The sequence below is a fragment of the Terrapene carolina genome, unplaced genomic scaffold (assembly GCF_002925995.2).
Source record: "Terrapene carolina triunguis isolate 2854851 unplaced genomic scaffold, T_m_triunguis-2.0 Scaffold180, whole genome shotgun sequence".
In the NCBI taxonomy this organism is placed as follows: Eukaryota; Metazoa; Chordata; order Testudines; family Emydidae; genus Terrapene; species Terrapene triunguis.
The window spans coordinates 4,125,619-4,152,453 of record NW_020664531.1 but is presented as its reverse complement, the minus strand read 5'-3'; the positions used below and the strand labels follow the sequence as shown (position 1 = coordinate 4,152,453).

Below are 26,835 nucleotides of genomic sequence, written 5' to 3'. Positions count from 1 at the left end.
CGCCCCCCCCCCCACCCCCCACCCCTGCACTACTCCCCAGTTTGTGCAGACAGCCTGGGAGTTCTAAGCAAGCATTTTGGTGTGTTTGTCAAGGACTGTTTCTCCTACTCCTTTACCACCAGGCTATCCCACTATCTAAGTGCTTGGTCTTGCATCACTACAGATCAGTGTGTCTTAAGCATGGTGTAATTGGGATACAAGCTTCAGTTTATTTCTGTCTTCCCATCGCACTACTTTCCCAATCCTTTTTTAGGGACCACTCTCACAAAGAACTTCTCCTTTAGAAGATGCAATCTCTCTTCTAGATGGAAGCCGTAGAGGAAGTTTCTCAGCAATTCAGAGGAAAGGGGTTTTATTCCCACTGTTTCCTGATCCCAAAAGGAGGTCTCAGACCATATTAGTCTTGTGACAACTGAACAGATATCTGAAGAAAATAGTTTTGCATTGTCATACTGGCTTCCATTATCTGCTCCCTGGAGACTTGCATGCTGGCTTCGACTTAAAAGATGCAAATTTCCAAGTGGCAGTACATCAAAGCCAAAGGACTTTCCTCAGATTCCTGGTCAACCAATCTCGCTACCAGTTTGCAGTACTATCATTTGGCCTGTCTGCAGCTCCACACATTTTCAGAAAGTGCCTGCCAGTCGTGGCAGTGTTCCTGAGGAAATCAGGAGTTCAGGTGTTTTCCTACCTGGATGACTGGTTGGTGAGAGGCTTGTCCAAAGTTGTGGTGCTGTCCACTGTCTCTCCTACAATCCACCTTCAACTCTCTAGGGTTGCTTAGCAACATGGAGAAGTCAATCCTGTCACCTATACAAAAGATGAAGTTTATAGGAGCTGTCTTGGACTCTCTGGAAGCCAAGGTCTTTCTTCCACAGATGAGATTCCAGACTCTGCTGTCCATTGCTTTAAATTTGAGTGCCCACTCTGACAATGATACAAAATTGCCTCAGGCTTCTGGGTCATATGGCTTCATGCACTTATGTGGTTCACCTCAAAAGCTGCAAGGGTGGTTATCGGGGCACTCTCCAGTTTGTCATCCATTAGACATAGTAGTTTGAGTACCCACACAAGTCTTGACCTCTAAACTAGTGGAAAAACCGTTCATGTGTGTATGGAGTGCCATTTGTTCCTCCACAGCTGGCTTTGACCCTAGTTATATACGCTTCTGCCCTTGGTTGGGGTTTCACCTCAGGTCCTTGGAGATGCAATATCAGAGAATTAAGGGCCATTCAGCTAACTTGTAAAGCCTTCCTTCCCCATATCAAGGAAAGAAATCTGCTCATACTTACAGACAACATAGTGGCCATGTTCTGTGTGAACAGGTAAGGACAAGCCCAGTTGTCTGCTATGGCAAGAGGCAGTGAGGATTTGGGATTTCTGTATCACCATCTCAGTCCACTTCAACGCCTCTCACTTTCCTGGTGTCCAGGTTAAACTGGCAGACTGATTAAGCAGATCTTTCACCAGTCACCACAAGTGGTCTCTCTGCCCAGACATTGCCAGATTCGTTTTCCAATGATGTGGGACTCCCCAAATAGACCTGCTTGAAACAAACGTCAACAGGAAGTGCCATCACACAGGTCACAGCCCAGAGTCCCTCAAAAGATGCTTTCCTGTTGCCCTGGATGGTCACGCTCCTGTATGCATTTCCTCCAGTTCCACTCCTGTCCAGAGTGTTGTTGAAAATCACTCAGGACCGTGCTTAAGTCATACTTCTAGCTCCAGTATGGCCTTGGAAACATTAGTTTCCTACTCTGCTGATCCTCTCAGATGGCTCTGTTGACACTACCCTCAGGACCATGGTCATCTCCTCCACCCCAACCTGCAGGCCTTCATCTTACAGCCTGGATGCCCCATGGCTAATGCCTCAAGAGGAGGCTTGCTCAAAGGGAGTTCAAGATGTACTTTTAAATAGTAGAAAACTATATACCTGATATACTTCATTGGGAAATTGGAAGACATTTTCCATCTCATCCCAAGAAAAAGTCTGAGCTCCCATACATCGTGTTCCGGACAATCTGTTACACCTGAAACAACATGGTCTGACAACTAATTCCATCAAAGTCAAACTAGCAGCTATCTCGGTTTTCCATTCACTGATGGACAGTCATTCTCTTCTCCCCTCCCCTGCCCCTCGCAAGTCCCATGTTAATCAGATTTTTGAAAGGTCTCTCTGTACTATTTATATCCCCAGGTAGAAGATCCTGTTCCTCTGTGGGACTTAAGCCTGGTGTTGACAAAACTAATGGTCCTGCCTTTAAACCTGTTGCTACATCTCTTGATCAAGGTAGCCTTTTTGTTGGTAATCATTTCAACCAGAAGAGCAGGCAGATTACATGCTCTACTGTATGAACCTCTGAATACAGTCTTCTACAAGGATAAAGTTTACCTATGTCTTCATTCAACATTTCTCACCAAAGTAGTGTCTGACTACTACGTCAATTAGGCAGTATGTCTACCCTCTTTCTTCCCAAAGCCCCATGCTTAAGGACGAGGAGAGACTCCACACAACAGGTGTTAGATCATTGGTGGTGTTCTTGGACAGGACTAAGCAGTTTAGATTGTCTTCATAATTATTTGCAGCAATTGCAGACATAATGAAGTGGCTTCCGCTCTGTTCCCAAAGAGTCTCACCCTGGATATCCCCCTATATATGCTTATGCTACGAATTGGACAGTGTAGCTCCACCAAGCAGAGTATTAATACATTCAACAAAATCACATACAGCCTTTGCAACCGTTTTAGCTCGAGTGACTATCCTAGAAATTTGTAAAGCCTCAACGTGGTCTTCAGTCCATACTTTTGCCTCACACTAGGCCATCTCTCAGCAATCTAGAGATGATGCCAGATTTGCACATGTGGTCCTTTAGGCGTTGTTCAGGTAGACTCCGATCCTACTCTGGCTTGACCTGCTCGAGTGTCACCTGAAGTGGAATGGGCATGTGCAGTCACTTGAAGAAATGGTTACTGATCTGTTCCATAACTGTTGTTTGAGACATGATGTACATATCATTCCATGACCCGTCCTCCTTCCCCTCTGTATTGGATTCTGTCCAGTAAGAATGAAATGAGGGAGGTCAGCAGTGGTTCTGCCCTTTAAACCATCGCGCAGCAGCGGGCACATGCACCATCTCAATGGGCATCACTGACGGAAAAATCTCCAACAGCGTACTGGGCGCACACACGCCTGAAGTGGAATGGACATGTGCAGCACATCTTGAAGAACAAGAGTTATGGAACAGGTTAGAAATAGTTTCTTTCCTCAGCATTTCCCTATACCGGTCAGTCCCAGATTAGCATAGAGTGTGTTGCAAAATGTGGTGTTGCTAATCATAGACCACTGCCAACACAGGGAGATGGTCAACTCCTGCACTGTCGTTGAAGGATACAGTGGTGCAGTATTTTACTGAGGAAGACAGCACCATTCATCAAGCAGATACGTGAATGACTGCTGATGGCAAAATAACATAACTTATCATTTGTCCAGAAGAACCTGTTGGTAGGAAAAATCATTTTAAACTCCTTAATCTAACTTCTCTGTAATTATAAACCGAAAGCGTCAGATTTTTGAAGAACTAATTCTTTCTTTGCTTTGTAATTTAGGTTCTTGGTCAGCTTTTTTCATCCTTAAATATTGGTATAAACAGTAAATTTACAAGTAGATTAACATTTATAAAGTTACTGTGTGAAATACCAAAGGAGCACAATATTATTCAGAAAATATTTCCTATTAGTCTTCATATTTCTTTGTCTGCTTCTCTGTGCAGACAAAGAGAGCCATCCACCTCGGAAGTTTCCTTCTGACAAGATATTTGAAGCCATTTCCTCGATGTTTCCGGACAAGGGTACAGCAGAGGAATTGAAGGAGAAGTAAGATTTGATTTCTTAAGAGGTGTTGGTACACTGCATAATATGGTACTTGGATTTCTGTACTGTCTAGAAAAGAGCTACAGTGGAACCCCATTTATCCGATTTTATTGGGACCAGAGCCAGATAGGATAAACAAAAATTTGTATAATCCAGAGAATGGGTGGAGCTTGGCTCAGATAATACGGAGAGGTGGATAATGGAGTCTCAGATAAATTGGGTTCTACTGTATTAAAGTTTGTTGATGTTTTGAGTAGGATCTGACCACTCTAGCCCCAAGATTGGGAAGTTATGAATAAACTGTCTACAGCTTTACTGTTTATGTAGGTGATACTTGGAGGGTGGCTGTTTCAGACATAAGGGAGGCAGTGTGGCTAGTGGATAGACCACTGGACTGGGACTCAGGAGACCTGGTTCTTTTCCTGCCTTTGTCCCGGGCTACTGGGTGACCTTGGGTGAGAGCTGTCAAATTGGGATATGGTTACTGACCTTGTTTGTAAAGCATTTTGTGATCTACAAATGAAAAGTGCTCTATAGAAGAGGTGGTGGTATTATTTATTATTGTTAGCCTTCACTATAAGCAGCCAGAAATCACTTTTGTATGGGTATATATTTTCCTCTTGGTATGGTGAAGGAAAGAGGAAATGCTTCGTTGCAGTGATCTTTTGGGGAGGAGGACGACGAGGGGGCTGGTGGAGGAAAGCATTCGGGAAAAAAACATTTTTGAAAAGTAAATACATCCCTTCCCTGTGATTCTCATTAATCCTGAGGCAGGGCGAGGGGGGATAAGTACAGAGTTACTTAGTCATGCCTTTTAACGTAGCCTTTATTGATATACTTTACATAATATTTGATTTAAGTAATTTGGTTTTTGACTTAAGCTATAGTATCACAGACCAAAGATAACTTAACTTCACGTTTTTGCCAAGATAAATATTGTAGAACAACTTTTTTTAGTAGGCAGTTTATTGTAAGTGTCTAGTGCCAGATTTTTCTTAGTTAAACCAGTAAGTCCAGAATAAATACATTAAAATCAGGAGTTACTTTGGATTTACAGTGGTGTTACAGCAAAACTTGACCCTTTCTGAATAGAATAAACAATGCCTTTTATTTACTTTTCTTTTTGAAGATACAAAGAACTCACAGAGCAGCAGCTGCCAGGAGCTCTTCCTCCTGAGTGCACACCAAACATAGATGGACCAAATGCAAAATCTGTTCAGAGGGAGCAGAGTCTGCACTCCTTTCATACGCTCTTCTGTAGGCGCTGTTTTAAATATGACTGCTTCTTACATCGTAAGTGCAATAGCCTTTTTGTAAATCTACATTTCATTTTATGAGACCTCAAGAAACTCTGAAGTAGCCACAGAGTACAATACAGAATAAGAAAAGAGAACAATAGATGTGCTAAAATCTGCTAACAATAGACATGCTAACTTCCTTGTGGTGTGAAAATTGTAGTTTCTGATCTTTGAAATATTGGCTATATTATTTGGTGTAGTTTGATTTCATATTTGCATTTTTGAAGTTGATAGAGTGCCTGGCCTGTAGTGGTGTTTCCCTTTTACTTTAAAAAAAAAAAAAAAAAAAAAATTGTTTCCCAATACTATTCCAAAATTATCATACTTATCTCTTTTTATCATAGGGAGATTGAAAACTGACCAGATGTGTGCTGGAGGGATTTGTTCTTTCCCTGTTGAGATTTTTTCGGTCCTTAGCAGGGGAAATGAATATCCGTGAACTGCTTTATTCTTTTATTCTCTTCTGAGAACACACCAGAGGTTACTCCTAGCCCTCTTAGTCTTATGGAGTGGAATTATTTTTAGACAGTTGTGTCCTAGAAATCATTCAGAAAGGATGCCCTATTCAGTTATAATTCATATTGCCCATACCTTTTGAAGAAATCTTTTAACAAAGTGTTGAGAGACAGTCAGTTTCCATTTCCAAGTGGGAACAATAAAGGACTTCCCTGAGTACCATCAGAGGAATGGTTCTTTTATTTCCTCATCCTGAAGCCAAGGGCCCAGGATGTGTGAAGCAACTAGAGAATGAGTGCAAAGGATTTTGGACAGTCTGAATTTGACACTGAGGGGAGTACAATATACAATTACTTCTTAGTGAACTCAAGTAAAGAGACTCATTAACCAGTAGCTTCCAAATGAGAAATTGTCTTGAAGTGATGACCCACATGAGGGTGGTGAAATCATAAAGGATTAGGCCAATAACTTCCAGTCTCAAGAATTTTTTTTCCTGAGCTGGGGAGTTAGAGAGAAAATTCCATTTCTGTAAAATAAGATTTGCCTGACCTGATACCAAGAACATAATACACTGAAGCAGGAAATTCAGCAGATCCAGTGTCTCTTTCTGAGCCCATTATAGGCACTGAAAACATTAGCTCTGGACCTGCATGTCAAAGAACTGATAGACCAGAAATAAGCATTTCCAAACAGGAAGTCTGTGCTGAACAGGTTCATGAAAATACTATATCCATTATGCAGAGAAGACACACAGGTCTTCACTAAGAAGCCCCCAAGTACATGTTGCCATTCAAGGATGGCTACTTCCTTGATGGAACGATAGACATTTGAGATGTTAAGGTACTCTGGATACCCATCTTCAAGGTAGAATAATCTAGCACAGTGCTTAGATGGCTGCAGAACCTTGCAAAACCCCTAAGGCTGAAGAGGAACATTCAGAGCTATTGTGCTCTACGTTCTTTTAGATGCAGCAATGCAATTTGTGTATGATGCTACTTATATCTATAACAAAGGCAAAATCCATTGTAGTAAGGAAGCTGTGATCTGCCTGTATGGCCTAGCCCAGGGGTCGGCAACCTTTCAGAAGTGGTGTGCCGAGTCTTCATTTATTCACTCTAATTTAAAGTTTCGCGTGCCAGTAATACATTTTAACGTTTTTTAGAAGGTCTCTCTCTGTCTATATTATATAACTAAACTATTGTCGTATGTAAAGTAAACAAGGTTTTCAAAATGTTTAAGAAGCTTCATTTAAAATTAAATTAAAATGCTGATCTTACGCCGCCGGCCCGCTCAGTCCACTGCCGGCCTGGAGTTCCGTTCACCTAGGCCGGCAGCAGGCTGAGTGGGACCGGCGGCCGGGACCCCGGCTGGCAAGGGGCCGGCAGCCAGAACCTGGGGCCGGCAGCGTGCTGAGCGGGGCTGGCGGCCGGGACCCCAGACTGGCAGTGGGCTGAGCGGCTCAGCCCACTGCCGTCTGGGGTCCCGGCCCTGCCCACATAGAGTGGGTACCTACCTTCTCCCTGGTTCGAGCCCATTCTCTTCCTCTCTCTCTCTGCACTGAGCTGAGGGTGGGAGTGCACTGAGCACAGGGGTGAAGGAGCAGGCTGGGGGTTGGGGTGTAGGGTCTGGCCAGAAGCTAGAATGAGGGAGGGGGCTCAGGGTTGGGGCAGAAGGTTTGGGTGTGGAGTGCTTACCTGTGCAGCTCCCATTTGGTGTGAGAGGTGTAGATGGGAATGGGGGGAGGAAGGGGGCGGTGCAGGAGCTCCCATTTGGTGCTCAGGGTGGGGGTGGGGATGTGAGGGATGCATGAGTCAGGGCATGGGGTGTGGGGGTGCAGGAGTCAGGGCAGAGGGCTGGGGGCGTGGGAGGTGGGTGCAGGTGGGGGGGGGGGGGGGGTGTGGGGTCGTGGGGGGGTGCTGGAGTCAGGGCAGGAGGCTGGAGGTGTGTGAGGAGGGGTGCAGGGGTCAGGGCAGGGGACTGGGTGTGTGTGAGGGGGGTGCAGGGGTCAGGGCAGAGGACTGGATGTGTGTGAGGGGGGTGCAGGGATCAGGCCAGGGGCTTAGGGGTGTGTGAGGGTTAGGGCAGGGAGCAAGGTGGGAGTTGGGACTCCTGGGCTCCGGGAAGGGGCTGGTGTCTGACGCTTGTGGGAGGAGTGCTGGGAGCGAGGACTCTGGATTCCTAGGTTTCCAGCTGGGCTCTAGTTGTTCGAGGGGATGGAGGGCAGAAGGGCCTCACGGGCGCTGCAACTCCTGTGGGGCCGGGTCCCTCTTCCTGCCCTCGCCGGCGGGCCCGCTTCTGGAGCCGCTCAGACTCCGCGGACACCAGGTAGCGGTATGGACACGCTAACCCGGAAACGCAACCTCCCACCGGAAGTGACAGAGGTCAGGAAAGCATGTGCAAATGCCGGCGGGAGGGGCGGAGAAGAGCGGGCTGGGCCAGGCAGGATTTTTAATGGCACGCTGATGCCTGCCGGGGTCCCGGCCGCCGGTCCCGCTCAGCCTGCTGCTGGCCTGGGTTCGGCAGCGGGCTGAGCAGGGCCGGCGTCCGGGACCCTGGCAGGTAGCAGCGTGCCATTAAAAATCGGCTTGCGTGCCGTCTTTGGCACGTGTGCCATAGGTTGCCGACCCTTGGCCAAGCCTTTAAAGGGCCACTTCTGTTTGGCAAAGAACTCTAGATACATGAAATCTGGGTTCCCCACACATCAAGCCTCAGAAATAGCAGTATTCCTTTCAGTCTAAACTTGACTAGGTGCTGGCACCCCAGAGGAGGAGAGCTCAATGTAACACACTCACTGTAAAGACAATTCCTTTTGTCTCCACGGAGGTTGGAACAGCATTCCTCTTTGTTTGCCTTCAAGCAGATTGGCATGAAGATATGCTGACCCATGCAGTGTCAGATACCATAGTTGGTAGCCTTTGCCACTTCCTCAGTAGATCAGCCAACATGAGTTTGGATCTCCATTGTCTTTAAATGAGGCTATTCAATATACATCAGTTCTGAACTGGGGAGCCATGGATCAGTATTCACATCGCACTCCCCATCAGTGCCAAGAGAAGCTAATGATCCAGCCATCAGACCAAATTCAGTGATGAATCCTGGACACATGCTACCCCAGGCACATTTTGCATATGCTAAGAAGAAGTAGTAGTTCTAAACCCAGATATCTTATCCGGTTCACTTGCTGCTGCCTCACAAAAAGGCAGAGCACCTAAAACACTTTGGCTCACCTATTGAAAATCTAGGGCATCATCCTGGTTTTCCCAGACCAAAGGGCCCATGTAGCACCCAGTATGGATCCATAAATTTCAGTTTCCAGAAAAATGCAACGTATACCCAATGTATGTTGCAAGTTTCCCTGAAGTCACTGATCCATTCAGTCAACTCAGAATAGCTTGTTACGTTATCAGTGATTTCTGTGCTTTTAAAATTTTCATCAGTCTCTTCTGTTTTTAAATTGTAAACAGTCATAAGGACATTCACCAAGGTGGTGATAGTACTTGTAGCAGCCTTGGAAGAAAAACATATATTGAGATGATTGGCTGGCAAAATTGGGATAGGTGGGAATGGCATCCTATTAGTTTTCTGTGCACCTTCCTAGAGTGCTATTGTTGGATTGTTAATTGAACAAAGAGCCCCCTATTCTTATCTTAGCAGTTAGTCTGCTTCAGCTCAGAAGCTGGCAGAGTTTTCTTAGCATGGCACAGGCATGGCATATTTCAGTGTCAGATACATGTCTTCCTGTATGCTCTTAGTCATTGGCTGTAGAATTGCATGTACTGGGATCCATGGCAGTGAAAATGTAAGTGGTGCCTTAGCCCGCTTCTGTAGGACAATGCTGCAGTCCTTTCTGCTCTCCCACTGGGAACCAAAATGTAACATTTTTTTCAAATGTTGGCTGTGGCTCTCTTAGGTGGTGGTTGATAACATTCACTTGGGGAAAAGGATGTAACCTGGGTTATTCCCATGGGAGAACTTTGAATATATCTGATCTATTGGAATGTAGTATTATGACCATCTTTCCAAATAACTGCTCAAAGCAAATGGGCTGTAAAGGGGGGAGGGGACGGGGGGGGACATGGTTGATCAACTACCTCCATATGAGACGGGTGAGACTTCTGATACAGGCTTCCCAACTAGTCATTTTGAGTGCAGTGTGATGGCATAATCACAGTTGCCTACATAAATAGGCAGGGAGACACAAAAAGATGGCCAAAGAACAGCACATGCTGTTGACATGGAAAAAACACCCACTAGAACTGTCAGCTACTCTCCTAGCAGAGAATTGAAACAACATGAAAGACTAGCTAAACAGACAACATATGTCTAGTGGAATGAAAAATCAGTCACAAGCTGTTCAGGGCAGTATGGGGAACAACATATCGATCTGATTAATACTAAAGTAACAGGATGTCTTGAGTATTTCAGAAGTTCAGAGAATAAATATGATATTCCCTATTCGGTTTTGAGGGAATAGATGTCTAAAAGTTGAATTTACCTTGGCATATAGGTATTTTTGCTCTGGCCCATGGTGAGGAAGGTACTACAAAAGATAGCCAGGCCCACAGAACACATTATCCTCATAATTGAGGAGTGGCCAAAATGACAGTAGTTCACAGAATGGGTGAATCTGCAATTGTCATTTTGGCTTCCAGCAATAAATCTCCTCACATTAGACTTTGTCATCCACAGTGATCAAACTCGCTTCAAGGATATGGCATGGCTGTAAATAAACATCAGAATATCCTACAGTACCATTTTAATCTTGATAAATAATCTATCCCGTTGCAGTATGAGAATTTGGAAGGTAGCGTGGCAATATATGTGTTATTCCTGTGCTGTGTAGGAAGTTCATATATCTTGGAATTTTGGCAGGACAGTTAGGACATGGGGATGAATGCTGGCTCACTGAAAGTTAATTCAGCAGGAACTGTAACCTTTCAGGCTCATGCAGATAATGTGCCATTGGGGGCTCATTTCCTCACAGTTATTTTTTTTTTTTTTTTTTTTTTTTAAATAAAAAGACTGAAGAAATTGAGACTGGTAATCAAGCCATAATGAAAAGGTAATTTGGTCCTACCTGCTATCTACCAGCTTCCTTCCTACATAGTTTTTCATCAGGACAAGGTAGCACTTAAGATAGCGCCACATGTTTTTTTTTAATGAAGTTCCCCTCCTCTTTCCTTCAGAAGCAGGATGTATTTGCTACTTTCCTTGTCCTACCCCCGGTAACAACAAAGAAGCAAGATGGCATTGTTTGAATGGAACTAGAACTTTAAAAATGTATCTGAAAAGAACCCAGAAATTCAGATTGTCTGTCTGAGACACCTTTCATTTTATATGAAGGCGTTAAAAAAGGACATCTAGCCAAATCTACCTTGTTGAATTGGGACTAAACAACTAATTGGCAAAGTTTACTTCAGTAGTGAGAAGATAGTGTTGGCAGCATTTAGGGTCCACTCAATATTAATGAGCTGCCTCTTGGACAAAGCAGATGCATCTCTGATAGCAATCTGTTAAAATGCCACTGTGTGCTACCTTCACACCTTTGCTGAGCACTGGAGGATGAAGTCAAGACCTCAGCAGATGCAGTTTTTGGAGGAAATGGAGGAGCCCATTGTGGAGTGCTAATTCCACCCTATAGCAATCAGAATGCTACTTTGGGAGGTCCAAGGGTCTGGAATGGCATAGAGAATCAGAGAGAATGGAAATTACCCACTTGATCTGTTTTTCTTTTTAATCCTCCTGTTTATCAGTCCAGACCCCCTTCTTATTGAGACTAGCATCACTTTATATAGTTTCAAGTTTTTTATCCAAATATTTTGAATTTCTAATAAAATGTTGGAAAGAAGTTATCATTAACTTTTGAAATGTCAAGTACACTTGATGAGCTGGGTACCCCTTTATATACAGGCGATGACATTACTGGAACAGCGTGTATTACTGTCTTCTTTTGCTCGTAGTTATACCTAAGTGTCTGGAATAACAGAATTTAGAAGAAGGATAATTATTGGGTATAGAGAACTTCCCAAAAAGCTTGTTTATGGAACAAATGTGCATTCCAGACTAAAATACTGCCTATGTGTTTGCATCTTCATAAATATTAGGAATGAGTAAGGTCTTGACGATTGTGAGCCAATTGGGGACAATGCAGATCACAAATCCCAGGAGAATGATTCCAATCTTGATTGAAGAGATCCGGCTATGGAATGAACTTTCAGACTCTAGCATCCCTAGGAAACTGAAACCTTCCACTATTGGGGGGAGAAAAACAACAACAAAAACTTTCCACTATTGCAAGAATGACATTCACAATATTGACATCCCTTCTATGCAAATGGGTCCTCTCCCCGGCCCCCCCCATCAGAAACCAACCAACAGCAACAAAAAATACCCAACACAGTTTTGACTGACTGACAAAATTCTCGTGGTGTAGTTTTTAAAGTATTTGTATGTTAACTCCTGATGCACCTTCTTTTTCAGATGTCTGTGGTGATGTGTTAAAACGCTGAAATGCCTAGTTTGTAATAGAACAGAAGCACAACAGCAGAGATTTGTCGTTTTTGGTTTCGTTTTTTAAATTTGCTTTTGTGCAGACCAGGGAGAAAATTATTGGCACACATTTTTAGGACAAATATAGCCGCACCCATAAGAGGTCATAATGAAAATGTTCACATGTGAAACTGATACATATAACTAAAATAGTTTTGATTTCTGCAGATTTCTACAGTCTTGTAAACCACTTGCAACCAATGTTCCCAGCTGTATTCTCAAATTACTGCAGAGCCATTTTCCTTGTGGATTGAGGAGAGGAGAGGAGAAACTGTTAATATAGAAGAAAGTAAAAGTCTTTCAGAACAATAAAAAGTCCATATTTTCAGCACTAAACATTTTAAATACGGAAAGACTTGCTTTTCCTCTGTGTTATTGCTTTCTGTTTTCCTGCTTCCCTTCATTATTTTTAGAAACTGAAAAATAATGTTTAAAACTTCTGGCATTAAATATTTTGAGGTATAAGATTTCTTTGAGTGTATATTTCATATATTTAATGTACAAAACATCTGAACACATCAAGGATGTATAGATGTAGAAACTACATACAATATTAAAGCTATAAACTTCAATGTAGGGGGAAAAGAAATGTTAGTTAAGTATAATGCATACTTCAAAGGGGGCAGAGCTGAAGTTGTGCATTTATCCTGAACTTTGGCACTTCCTAGTAACTGAGAGTTCAACAATGCAGCTATTACTTCTAAATACAGTGTTTGGTAAGGAGTTATTTAACATATTTGGGACACCTGGTGGTAAGAACTTTTTAACTAAAATAGTATTGTTAATATTTTATTTGATATTATAAAGCAATGTAAAGACTTATGGTGCTTAAGAATCACAATTTCAGACATCAGATTACAAAGCCTACGTGGAGCAATACAAAGTATTTGGGAACAGTCTGAGTCTCATGAATGTTCTCTCTCCCCCGCCCCCCATTATTATTATTTTTTTTTTTAAATTTGTACTTACTAAAGCCTGAACTGGGCTTTATTGGTAACTATTGGGTTTAAATTGGAACCAAATATACCAATTCCTTTTAGGTTGTGGGATTAAAAAGTACCCTAGAACTACACTAATTTCAAAGAGGATAGCAGGTCCTGGTGTAAATTGGTGCAGTTCTATGTCAGTCTTTGGCGCTACATCGATTTACATCAGCTGAGGATCTGGCTTAGCATGTTTAGTGTTTCAGTCTTTGTGATATTGAGTTCAAACTCTTCTTTGTATTTTGCTATATGTACTACCATAGTCTAAAATGTGTTCTCTTTTGTGCTTCAGAATTGTGCAATTGAGACTTGACATACGATCTTGTGAATGCACAGCAATTGCTTTTACATCTTAACTATTGCTGCTTGAAAATAATTCATGTTATTCAGGTTTTCCCTATACTAAATTAGGGAGAAATGTAAACACTGCTGTTATGTTAATATGGCAAAATTGTAAAAGATCTTTAATAGCCTTAAAAATAAATATTAGTCAATGTATACTAGAGGCTAAATGGAGGCTAGTTATCCTTTCAGAGCCTGATTCTCACTCTAGGAATTAAGTAGAGTCATGGAGGGCTGTATTAGCCCTCCACACTGGGGTTAGTTTAACCTATTTTGTATAGTAGCTTTAAAAAAAAACAACCCCAAAACCCTCCCCCTAAAATAATGGTTAATTTTCTGAGTTGGGTAGCGGAGCACTGTGAATTCAAGGCAGGCATCACAATGATCACATTTTCTTTTAATTAAAGAACAATACCATGTTGTATTTAATAGCACTTGTAAAAATATTTGTTTTCTTCATTGTGTATAATAGCCTACTGGAAATATAAGTGACATTCAGTTTCTTACCAATTTTTTCCCCTCTGTCATTGGATTCCTCTGAAAAGGAGTTGATTTTTTATCTTCCTTCCTGGCTATATTTATTCAGTTCAGGCGTAGCTAATACAGAAAGATATCAGTGAGGTAGCTTATCTAGATTATGCTTCCATGGTGACCCTGATCTGTGGTTAAGAGGGCTAAGTATCTTTTGAACAAATGATCATATGAATGTCTCTTGAAATATTGATGGTGAACCACAGAACAGAAGTGTGTTCTTCATTGCTTTTTTATGATGTATAAAGATGACCTCAGAGGTGGTATTTAATCTTCATGCACACTCTTAAAAAGAAATTGGAAACATTAGGTCATTTCAGTTTTCCCCTTAAATACTGGAGAACTAATTGAATAACCATCAGGCTGCATGTGGAATTTTCAAAAGCACCTACATAATTTAGAACACACGTTCTATTGACAGTGTAGCCGCGAGTTTCCCACACTACTTAGGATCTTACAGCTAAAAGAGGAAAGTCAAGATATTCGAAAGGGCTTGTTTTTTTATTGTATTTTTGTGTGGTGAAGAGTTCTTTTGAGGTGGTCTTCGGACGTCAAAGGAACAGTTAAGGGAATTATTAAAGCTCATTTTGCATCTATGCGAACACTGAAGTCTCATTTACCCTAAGGCCTCTTTACACTTTCAGAGCAGTGTAAAGTGGCCTGGAAGTGGGTATAGTAAAAATTGGCTCCCACTTTTTAAAGTTCCAGAGGTTTAATGTAAATGAGATCTTTGATGATAATTGAAAAAATCAGGATTGATTGCCTAGTTGTAAACCACTATTTGTCCTGGTCTTGAAGCAGGAAGGAGCATGTTCTTGATGGAAAGTCTGTGAATAAGAAGTTTGACTCCCACTGGTAGTACCAATGCTCTGTCTGAAAGAGGGTGGGGGAAACCAAACTAACCCAGGACATTGCCCCTGTTGTGTGTGTGTGAGAAAGAGAGAGAAAAGGGTAATCATTTTTACTTAAGTGATCTGAATAGGTGGAAACACATACTATAAGTTATCAGCTTTGCACAATTTTACCTGCCCACTCTTTTTTACTTTTTTTAAATGGTAAATAAAATACCATTTAGGTTTTTCTTTCACTATTACTATGGTTGCCATCAGGCCACTTTTGGTGAAGTTCAGATAAATTTTCAATTTTGTAAGTATTTGTGAAACACATATTTAAAAATACTTATTTGAGAAATATTTTTGTTTTACAGCATTCCACGCAACTCCTAACACTTACAAACGGAAGAATACAGAAACAGCAATAGATAATAAACCTTGTGGACAGCATTGTTATCAGCATCTGGTAAGATAACTTCTTTCATTGGGTAGATGGAGAGTTGAGAGGTTTTTTTGTACTTTCTATTTAGCAAAAAATAAAAATCAAGTGATGAAAAAGGTTAAGCCCGTAGTGAAATGAATCTAGTCAAGCCATACTATACAGTGCTGTAGGAAACTCTGTTGATGACTAAGGTCCCATGTGGTGTTAGGAGATACTGTGCTAATGAAGATGTGAAATTTAGGTGCTAGCAACTTGCAGTCAAAGTTTTCATAGCACTTTTCACAAAAGTAAGGATAGTGACTCCAGTGACCAGGCCAAAGTTCAAATTGGGAAGTTGAATTATTTCATATGAAAGTACGTACCTCTAACAGTGTGAGTATAGGGTTACCATATTTCAGGACACGGCCAAAGGGGCAGCTGGAGGAGAGAGGGGAGCTGGAGGCGTGTGTGTGTACACTGGGAGGGAGTATTTGGGGGGTGTTGGAGGGGTTTGTGTGTATACTGGGAGGGGCACCTGGAGGGGGGAACCTGCTGCCTCACTCTCCAGGTGGGGGGGCTGTGTGTTGCTCCCTGTAGTGGTGGCAGGGCAGCTGTCGCAGGCCCAGAACACAGCACCTGCAGTCTGTCAGCACCTCCCTGCCTCTCCTCCTCCCCAAGGCTGGGAGCTGGGGCTTGGGTGGGTAGGATCCAGCAGCTGTGGCTGCAGGGGAGGGACCAATCTCGGCATGGAGATAGCTCTTTCTGAACTGCAACCTCTGTTTGCAAAAATCCGGACATTGCCTCTTATTTGAAAAAGCGCCCGGACAGAGGGTGGAGGATCAAAAACAAGAAAACGTTTGGGGAAGACCCAGATGTATGGTAACCCTATGTGAGTATCTTCCTCTCTCAGTAATGCACTGTTAACAGGCCCAATCCTGAGCTGGGACTTGTCTACTGACTTTTTACCGCAGGTGTAAGAGAGTTATGAACTGAGCCCTGATCTGTAATTTATCTGTCATAAATTTCATAAACTGCAGGGATTTGTTTCATTGTCAGGGAGGGTCTCCGCCAATGTTTGTGTCCCTTAAGAAGCTGATATGGGTGAGGGATGGAGAACTTAGTTGATATAGTTTCAAACCCCACCCCACTTCTCTCAGTTTTAAGGGTTATTTTTGTAGGAGAAATAATTTTCTAATCCAAAAATTGTTTGCTATACATTCTCTCAATCATATCCATCTCAAAGAAAATGAGAGAAAATACTATGCTGTATTCATCTTTCCCTGTAATACCAGACCTTTTTTAGCTATAACACCTTAGCAGTTCCCAACATTTCTGTTTTTGGCAATGGACTTTATGCTGGAAAATTTTTATTTGTCCATCATCAAAGATGAAAGTGTTTTTTCATTTCTTTAAGTCAAAGTGAAAATAGAATGTGGGTACTAATATCAAAGCTAAGTAAATTGATATCTCAAACTGTGTGTACTTTATTGATGCACACAGTAAAAATCATGAGCATGAGATGACTCAAAAGCATTGTGAATAAACATTTTTAGATTTATATTAAAATATGTAAATAGTTATTTTATCTGAAACCTGCTGTGTAAATTATGCATTTTTTCATGATTCGGGCTTTGGCTTTAAGTGACTAGTGATCCATTCTCACCTCTCACCTCCCTCCTCCCCAAATTAAAACATTTTAAATCCATGTACTGAAGACTCTATTATTCTTTATTTAGGAAGGGGCAAAGGAGTTTGCAGCTGCTCTGACTGCTGAGCGAATAAAGACACCACCAAAGCGCCCAGGTGGCCGCCGAAGAGGAAGACTTCCAAATAACACCAGCAGGCCCAGCACACCAACAATAAATGTGTTGGAATCAAAGGACACAGATAGTGACAGGGAAGCAGGAGCAGAAACTGGAGGTGAAAATAATGATAAAGAGGAAGAAGAGAAGAAAGATGAAACATCCAGTTCCTCTGGTGAGGCCAATCAATGCTTTAATAAGAAATGGATTGTGAGGAGAGGTCTCAAACCATAATTAAGCAACCTTAGAAGCCACACATTTTTGGGTGTATTTGGACTTTTAATTTAATTAGAAGATATGGGATAGTATCTTTATCACAGAGAGCCTTATAATGAAAGTTCAGAATAACTTCATTTGTTTGGCACTGTCTCCTGAATACTTTCAGAAGCTAGACTGTGCTACTGTGCTAGACTGTGAATTCTTCCCACTGTCTGATTATAGCTTTTGTCTGTAGATGTGTAAAAACTTCTGTATGTGGTGTCTTCTCACTAAAAAAAAACCAGGACTTTGTTCTGTTACAGTTCACACATAACTTGATGTTTTTAAGAGTCATGGAAACTTAAATTGTGAGAGAAGCCTCAACCTGATTGATGCTCTTGATGTTGCAGAGGCAAATTCCAGGTGTCAGACACCAATAAAGATGAAGCCAAATATTGAGCCTCCTGAGAATGTGGAATGGAGTGGTGCAGAAGCCTCGATGTTCAGAGTTCTCATTGGCACCTACTATGACAACTTCTGTGCAATTGCTAGATTAATTGGGACCAAAACATGCAGGCAGGTAAGAAGTGAAAATTGCTTATTTTGGTGGCAGCATGCTATTTTCAAAACTGGATAGAAAATATATGTTAATACTCATTCTTATAAGAGAATTTATTAACCAACTTGGTTTTCCTGAGAACCCTGTCTTCTCTAATTTTTAAAAATTTGTACAATGAATTTTAGTGATTTCAATGTATCATACAATTTAAAATACACAGCTATTTTTATTTGATCATTTAAGATCAAATAAGATAAAATAAGAAATATATCTATAAAGGGAAGAAATTTTGTGGCTTGTTATAATTTGTAAGGTGTTGGAGGAAATCATTCTAACATAATAGAAAGCTTCATTTTCTATAAGTGAGATATATGTTATGGTATCTCTTGCTAGGTGTATGAGTTTAGAGTAAAAGAATCTAGTATTATTGCTCCAGTTCCTGCTGAAGATGTTGATACTCCTCCAAGAAAGAAGAAGAGGAAGCACAGGTAAATCTGTTAATAAATAACCTTAGAAGCTAAACATGATAACCCATAGGACAGGGGTTCTCAACCTTTTTTTCTTTCTGAGCTCCCCCAACATGCTATAAAAACTCCACGGCCCACTTGTGCCAGAACTGTTTTTATGCACATAAAAGCCAGGACCAGTGTTAAGGGGTAGCAAGGAGGACAACTGTCTGGGGCCCCATGCAGCTAAGTTGCTCAGGCTTCAGCTTCAGCTGTTGGCTCGGGGCCCCAGGCTTCAGCCTCATGAGGTGGGGCTTTGGCTTTCTGCCCTGGGACCCAGCAAGTCTAATGCCAGCCCTGTTTGGCAGACCCCCTGAAACCTGCTCCCCGGGGGCCCCGGACCCCTGGTTGAGAACCACTGCCAAAGGAGACTTATTGAACCAGCAGTACACAAGTAAGGTCTTTGAAAGAAAAGGCTGCTTATTTCTTCTTCTCATTCCTTTGCTTTCAAAGAACATAAATGAAACAAAATTGTCCAATTTCTCAACAACAAAAAAACCAAAAGAAAACCCCAAAACTGTTCTACCTTTATAAATAGTCAAGTTCTTCACAGGTGCTTATAGGCTTATTGCAACAAGTAAATTCAAGTTGGGGTTAGATTCACATTATTCCAGACAAATGTTATAATAATCAAAAATTCACATTAGTGTAGAATAGGTTAGGTTTTGTTGAATTAAGAAAAAAAAAAAAAAAGCAAAAATAAAAAAACAAGAAAAAAATTTTTTTTTTTTTAAAAAAAAAAAAAAAAAAAAAAAAAAGATTCCTTGGGTTTTTTTAGAAATAACACTTCAATAATGAAGTCATGTGACTATAATATGTCATTTCCCAATAGTCTGAATCAGTAGTGAATAGAAGATATTCTGCAAATTAGTATGCAGATTTTGTCCATATGGTAAAATGTAATGCTTCAAACAAGCAATAACCTGCTGGAAAAGTAAGACACACATCCTCCCTTTAAAAAACACAACAATTCTTGATCACCTACATAGACTCAGACATTCCGGCTTATTTACCAACTAGATACTTAGTTGAAGAACCATGCTAGGAGGCTACTAAAGTTCCAGTACAAGACAAAGGTCATATGGCAACTTATCTACGTTTATTGATATAAGTGATAAGGAAAGCTGTTATAAGGCTCTTTCTGAGGATATAAAAAGCCCATCCAAAATTAACTTTCTAAAAGTTTTTTAAAATGCCCCTCTTTCCTCCCCCCCCTCCCTGTTTCTTGTCTATCTACTTTGCAACATCTGAACACTTTTGATAGTGACAATTTCTTAACTAAAAATCTGGGGTCCAACAGAAACCCAAGCATGGGACAATTCTGTGTGTGTTCTGGTGCATGTTTTTATTCCTAGAAAGGTGAGAGGGGAAAAAAGGAAGAGAGAACCCTCAGTAGCCAAGAGATCTTCGAAAAACTTCTTTCTATTTTTCCCAAATGGCTGCCTGTTTCTCCCCTCCCCCTACTTTTTCCAGCAATTAATCCCTATTACTTTCCTGGCTCCTCTCTACCTGTTTCATAGCCTTCTTGCTCAAGGAGAGCCTTCCATTGATCTTAGTGCAGAAGCTTCGACAGCGATAAAATGGACTGACTGCTTGTAGTGTAGAGAGACAATCAAACCAGGGTAGAAAAGGGGATCAGTGAGCAGCTGGAAGCGGTCCTGCTCTGTTCAGATCACAATAGTACCATTGCTCCCTCTGCTTCATAGCTCTCAACTGTCCTGAGGCATTTGGTGGGCAAGATTTTCAAAATCTGAAATTGTCCAGCCAAACTGGACAGTTGGCAGCTCTGTCTAGGAATGTTGTTAGCTTTGAATTCTGGTTTTCTCTGTTATTCTGGTTCATTGGGTGGGGAAGTGCTATACACCAGTGTGTTCTTTCTGACTGGTTGCCAATGTGTCCGTGATAAGTGATTTCAGGGGGTCTTTACTGCTTTTACAACATCTCATTGGATTCTGCATTTTACTATGTCAGCTCAAAGATTAATGGGTTACTTTTCCTCCTATGTAAGAAGCATCTTGAGTAAAACAAAACAATATTGTCAACACTTGTTCATGATGGTTTTCTTGTTTCTCTGCCTTCTTGGGAGAGATGCAGCTAGAGGTTTACAAGTGGCTGAAACACTGTGAATGAAGAGGTAGAAAGTGTTCTTTATGTTGTTTCCAGTCTAAATCTACTGTACCGGAGCCAGGCTGCTTAAATTGTGTTGAACAACCTGTCTCTGACTCTCCTAATTTTGGGACATGGCTTCCATTGCAGGCTCTCCAGAGCCTGCTGCACGCTCCAGTTCCTTTCTGCCAGAAGACAGCAGAGAGCCTGAAGAACAATTCATAGTGGCTTCCTACGTTCACAGGCACCATCCTTCTGAAGGAGAACTCCATTCGTAGAGGAGAAAAAGCAGCAGCAGCAGGCTCAGTTAGGAGCCTTTGTAACATCTTTCCTACCTGACTTTTTCATTAAGCTTTCTGTTCAGTCTGGATGGCCCCTCTACCAATATGCTGAAGCCATCTTGCAAGCCAAACTGCTACTATTTACTCCACATGAGCACTTCCAAACTTAACTTCCTGCAGCATCGGGTTCCCACACCATCTTACATGCCAGTCTGCTCAAAGAATGGAAAGCCTAGTAGGAAATACAGCCTGCTCATTGCTGAGAGCAGTTTCCTTCTCTCCTTACTATGCCAAAGTCTTTTAGATTCCTGATAATGCTGTGCTAAAGAGAGAGGAAAACTTTCTTTTTACACCTCTGTTGTAGGAGCCTAATAACTTCAGTTGTCCTGAGGTGTCTTTTTATGTACCATCTCTGCAGCCCAACAGTTTGTAAAAGCTATTCTTCCTAATTAAACCGAGAAGACAGCTCTGTATAAGAGACAACCAGTTTAACAACTTAAATAAAGAGCAACAATTCCACCAACTCAAAAGAATGTGACCATACACTGAGATGAGAAGAAATTGGTACTTTAGTCATTTATTCTGACATGCTTACATGCATATCTAGTTGATATGAATGAAATAGTCATCAGTCTCCCTCTGATCTCACTGGATTAATAATGATCAGCTGTAATGAGTTGTTTTCCCTCGTTAAATAGGACTTGACTTGATTTCTTAGACTAAACTTAAGAGAAGAAATATTCTTGATGATTTTCTATCCAGATAGATTTCATTTGAATTCTTCTTTCTGTCCTTATTCTTCAGGGATTGGTTCTTCATAGCACCTAGCTATAGCTTTTCTATATTATTCTGCCCAGGATACTGAGTATCTTGGCCAAAGTATCATCGTGGCCTGGCAAGCAGTGTGGCTGATGTCTTGACCCAAATTACTTGCATTCCCCTGTAAAAGGCTGCATCTTTAGAGCGAGTCTAGACACGGCATCTTTAAGGAGTCTAATGAGAACAAAAGCAGAAAAGCAAAAACCTGCTTTTCCAACCGATCTAACTGCATATATCAGTTGAATTTTCATTTCTAAACTCAAGAGACCGATTCAGTGTTGTCCTCATGCCTTTACTGTGGATAGATTTTAGCAGTTTCCCCAGAAATGTCTATAGCTGCTATCCGGTTGATGTCAGCATCTTCTGGATTTTTAGCCAGAAAGGTCAACATATTTGACAAACAATTTCAGTAATCAGAAGTGAACATAATCCAGAAGCATTCAGTTATTAAATGCACAGGCAGGCAGGAACCAGAAGTAGAGATCAGTTTGTCTCCCACTTTGTTGGAGATCAGCCATCAGTAATTGGCCTATTGTTCTTGATACCTGGATTTAGGAATAACACTTGTGAATGCTTTCTCACCTTCCAACATGTATTTATATACTGAAATTGCTCTTGCCTGGAAGATTCTCCAAGTACCACTTCTTGGTAAGCCTACCTTACCTGGCTTGTTGTTTGCAACACCTCCTGACTATTACTGGGGAGAATGGGAGAAGTGGCATGTACAGTAAGAGGAAATTACTCACTAGTAATTGTTTGTCATGGTCCAGTATTTATTCCATCCTACATCCCTTGGGAAACATCACTTGAAGTTCCTCTATTTTATACTATCCTACTACTACTTTGCTGTGGAAATCTCCCACTTGATACTTTTGCCTCTTTGCTTCCTGGTAGTTGAAAATACAACATTGTCTGGTGTTGCTGAGTAGGATGGGAGAAGAGATAACAAACAGAATTACTGGTGAGAAATCTCTCACCCCCACCACTTGTCCTATCCCCAGTATGTCACTCGTTGAGGCCATTAAAGGAAAGGTGCAGTGCTTCCAGGCAACCTTCCACCTCTTAGTCATTCAGTTTCTGAAAGCCACCATGCTAATCTTAGGGTTTATGTTGCCACCCATCGCCAGTATCAAAGAGCACTAGTCAGACCTCTAGTTATCCCAGTTGGCCCATGTTGAAGCATTCACTTGGTCCCTAATGTCATCTTTAATTCCCCCTCTGAACTCATGATCACAATATGCCTTTAATCCTTTACTCTCAAAGTACTGTTTTGGTGGCCCTAGTCTCCTTCAGAAGAGTCAGTGAGCTGGCATAATTCATCACAACTTCCATATCTAATTTTCTACCACGTAAAGTTATTTTGGTTCTGATCTTGGCCAAAGTGTTAATCTTTCATTTTAATCCATCTCCTTGCCAAATTTTCTATGAAATCTAATGCACCCTTAGAAAGGAGGTGGCACACCTTGGACCTCTGCAGGACATTAGTACTGTATATACTCGTTCATAAGCCGAATATTTTCGGTAAAAAAGTGACTCATCAAAGAGTGGGGGTCGGCTTATAAATGGGTTTACACCAAAATTTGATGATTTTAAACTGTATGGAATCATTGAATTGAGTATCTAATACATTGTTTACTTGGAGCGTCTGCAGGCACGGCTCTCTGTGGCTGCGGTTCGCTGTTCCCAGCCAATGAGAGCTGTGGGAAGTGGCGTGCTCCCATTGGCTGGGAACGGCAAACAGCGGACACTAGGAGCTGAGGGGCTCTTGCCTGCAGATGCTCTAAGTAAACAAAACGTCCAGGCCCGCTAGCGGCTTACCCTAAGGGGCCAGGAGCCAAAGTTTGCCAACCCCTGAAATATAGGATCGGCTTATGAAAGGGTCATATAGTTTTTGCTATTTTTACCTATCCATCTTGGGGAGTCGGCTTATAAACGAACGGGCTCATGAACGAGTATATACGGTATGTTACTTTGTTAGAATTGGAGAAGTACTTAATTCATAGACACTTGATAATGATCAAAGGTCTGATTCAAGAGTCTTATCTATGAAAATCTTCCATTACCGGTAGGGAATTTGGCATACTACTAATCCATATTGTCATCTTGGGCCAAAAGAAGGAAAGCTTCTGTGGTGGAAGTATTGTTCAGCTGTGTAGTCTTTTCTACTTTTAACTAGTCTGGAGTGTTTGGCGAATGTAACTTGATTATACATGTGAGGTATATTAAATTTTCTGACTTGAAATCTTATTTCTCCCTTCAAGTAGTTGGGAAGCAGAGTTCTAGAGAGGTTCTATGTCTCTTAATTGAAGTAATACAGTGCAGAAATAGGAATTTTTACCTGTTTATATCCTTTTACTTCAGTATTATACCCGCTTGGAGTGACCTACCTTGAAAAGGAATTAAATCTGTTTTGTATAACATTTTTTCGAAGAAAAATTATAAATCTGATGAAATTAAGAACCTGAACTCTGAGTCTCATAGTTACCTTGACAAGAGTCTACTTAATTGGATGGAGAACAGGTTAACGCATATTTAATATAAGCTAGCTGTGTGGAGAATCATGTTGCGTTTGGTTAAAGCTGTTGGGTACACAGGAGGAAAAAACAGTAATCCGTCAGAATCAAAATTGACGTAATGCTGTGCAGAAAGGAAATAGGTAGAAATTCCTATTTGGTTAAACATATATTTAAATGTATTTAAGCTTTGAAAGAAGAACTTCTGGGTGTTTGTAGTCATTGGAAAGAAATGCAGATTCATGGTTCTGTGCCTTAAACATTTGAATCTACCATGAGAATTTCTCACTACGCACAACACTCTGCATTACGTGGACCAGTTGCAATAATTAACGCTCTCTAGAAATGGAGATCTATACAGAAGCAAATTGACAGTCCGTCCCATAGTCACAAATAATAGAAATTTAATGTCGGTATTTAAACGTATGAATTAACTCCTTGGGAATATAAATTTAGGATATCCTGGCTGCACATGATTTAACTTTATTATGGTGAAACTTGGTAGTTGAATTAGTTTTAACTGCTAAAGAAACAATATATTGGAACTACAGCTTTAAAGCAAAATTAAAAACACTGGTTTCTAACATAATTTTTAGTAGATTGTAAATCGCCTCAAGCACGTTGATGTCACCAGATTTTAGCAGTAAACTGGGCTAGTGTGGATGTTCTCCAGTAAAACTTCAATGTAGAAGGTTTAGGAATTCTTGTTTCAGAAGACTTTCCCAGTTAAATGATGTAGGTACCTAGAACTGCAGCTACATTCCCCAGCCCAGTACAGGAGGAGTTCCTGTCAACCTTCTTGTGTTTGTTTTGTGTTTTTGCAGGTTGTGGGCTGCTCATTGCAGAAAGATACAGCTGAAAAAGGGTTAGCATCTTTCCATTCAACTTTATGTCCTGAATTTTTAAGATCCTACTAATGTTTTCTGAATGATGTTAGGCCATTTTATACTTTTCATGGGGAGTTGGGGGTCACAAGGAGACTGAAGAATAGTAACCATACATTACTGATATAGCAGGGACAGAGGATATTCCACATTGTTTATGCAGCTGTTCAGAAAAGCTTTGCATATTTTAAAAGAAAATAAAACTAAATAGGAAGGAGGCAATGAATTCATAACACTTTAGGCAGGCCTTGTTATAGTGCAAATAACACAGCACAACTGTCATTGTGATGAGCTGCAGTTGTGTGGGTTTTTTATTTTGAAAGATGCTCTAAATTTTGTGGGGATGGGAGAGACTTTGATTAAAGAATAATCTTCTGTTCAGAGGTGGATTTTATTTTATTTTATTTTATTTTATTTTTTGCTGCTTGGTTGTAAACTGAAACAGATATAATATTATACAACTACACCTAAACCAGCATAAGTGCTAGTGGATTGAAGGCAGATATTAATTTATATATCACCCAAAGTCTATTAGCTGCTGTACAGATAAAGCGAAAGACAAGATTCCTGCCTTCAAGAGCTAGGGCTTATCATCACAGGGAAATTGACCAGCAGAAATATAGCGGTATAATTGTATGGGTATTGCTAAGCAGTATAATTCCTCTTGTGGAATAAAAATGACCTTAGTTTAGATCAGTGGGGGCAGCCTGTGGGCCACACACGGCCCATCAGGGTAATCCGCTGGCAGACTGCCCAACAGTTTGCTTACATTTGCATGGCTGCCCGCAGCTCCCAGTGGCCAGTTTGCTGTTCCCAGCCAATGGGAGCTGCGGGAAGCGGCAGCCAGCACATCCCTGTGGCCCGCGCCACTTCCTGCAGCTCCCAGTGGCCAGGAACGGTGAACTGTGGCCACTAGGAGCTGCAGGCGGCTGTGCAAATGTAAACAAACTGTCTGGTGGCTCACCAGCAGATTACCCTGATGGGCTGCATGTGGCCCAGAGGTTGCCCACATACAGAGCTATAGTTTTCACAGGTGCCAGCTTCTAATTTTCCCTGGGGGCGCTCAACCCCTGCTCCGCCCCAGGCCCCACCTCTTCACCCCTTGCTCCACGCCTACTCAGCTCTTTCTGCCCACGAGCGTGCCCCGTCCCCGCTCCTCCCCCTCCCAACTCCTCCTGCATGCTGCTGAACAGCTGTTCCAAGGCATCCCAGGGCTGCTGGGGGCGGGGGGGGGGGTTTGATCGGTGGAGGGCCGCAGGTAGGCAGGAGTAGGGGGAGGAAGAGGAGCTTGGCTGCTGGTGGGTGCTAAGCACCTGCTAATTTTTTTCCATGGTTGCTCCACCCCTGGAGCATCCATGCAGTCGGTGCCTATGCTAGTAATATTATACAGCTATAGTTCTGCTCCTCAATTCCCATTGTAGACGAGCACTTAGGTTCTAAATACACTACAGATTAGTAATATGAGGGGTGAGGTGCAACAGCAAGCAAGCAACTCAGTAATTAAGTTAACATGCATCTTGTTAATGCCACAATTTTTGTTTCGTGTACTTTTCTATTATTAATACTTTGAGAAGAGTAGGTTTGATAGGCCTTTTTTGTTTAAGTGAATTTTAAGACGGGACTTCCCATTTGAAATTTTTGGTTAAACAAAGTTAAAGTTCTTTCATTCTTAATCTTTTCAAATTATTACTATTTTTATTCAGATGGGTCATCCAATCATGTTTACAACTATCAGCCATGTGATCATCCTCGTCAGCCTTGTGACAGCTCATGTCCTTGTGTAATTGCTCAGAACTTTTGTGAGAAGTTTTGTCAGTGCAGCTCAGAATGTAAGTAATTTTGGAAGGCATCTGCAATTGAGTGTCTTTTTGTAGACTAGTTTCA

At 41.5% G+C, this 26,835-nt stretch overlaps 1 protein-coding gene across 6 annotated transcripts in view; it reads left to right on the top strand.

Annotated features, from left to right (window-relative positions):
* Nucleotides 1–26,835, top strand: part of LOC112109992 (histone-lysine N-methyltransferase EZH2) — an 87,451-nt gene that overhangs the window by 52,309 nt on the left and 8,307 nt on the right. For 4 of the 6 annotated variants that reach the window (XM_026654078.2, XM_026654077.2, XM_026654076.2 and 1 more), the window contains 8 exons: nt 3,771–3,873; nt 5,000–5,163; nt 15,237–15,328; nt 17,020–17,260; nt 17,694–17,863; nt 18,236–18,330; nt 24,892–24,932; nt 26,655–26,780. In XM_026654078.2, coding sequence (XP_026509863.1) covers nt 3,771–3,873; nt 5,000–5,163; nt 15,237–15,328; nt 17,020–17,260; nt 17,694–17,863; nt 18,236–18,330; nt 24,892–24,932; nt 26,655–26,780 — 1,032 coding nt within the window. The remainder of the gene's footprint in view (nt 1–3,770; nt 3,874–4,999; nt 5,164–15,236; nt 15,329–17,019; nt 17,261–17,693; nt 17,864–18,235; nt 18,331–24,891; nt 24,933–26,654; nt 26,781–26,835) is intronic. The other 2 variants (XM_026654080.2, XM_026654079.2) reach the window with 1 other exon arrangement.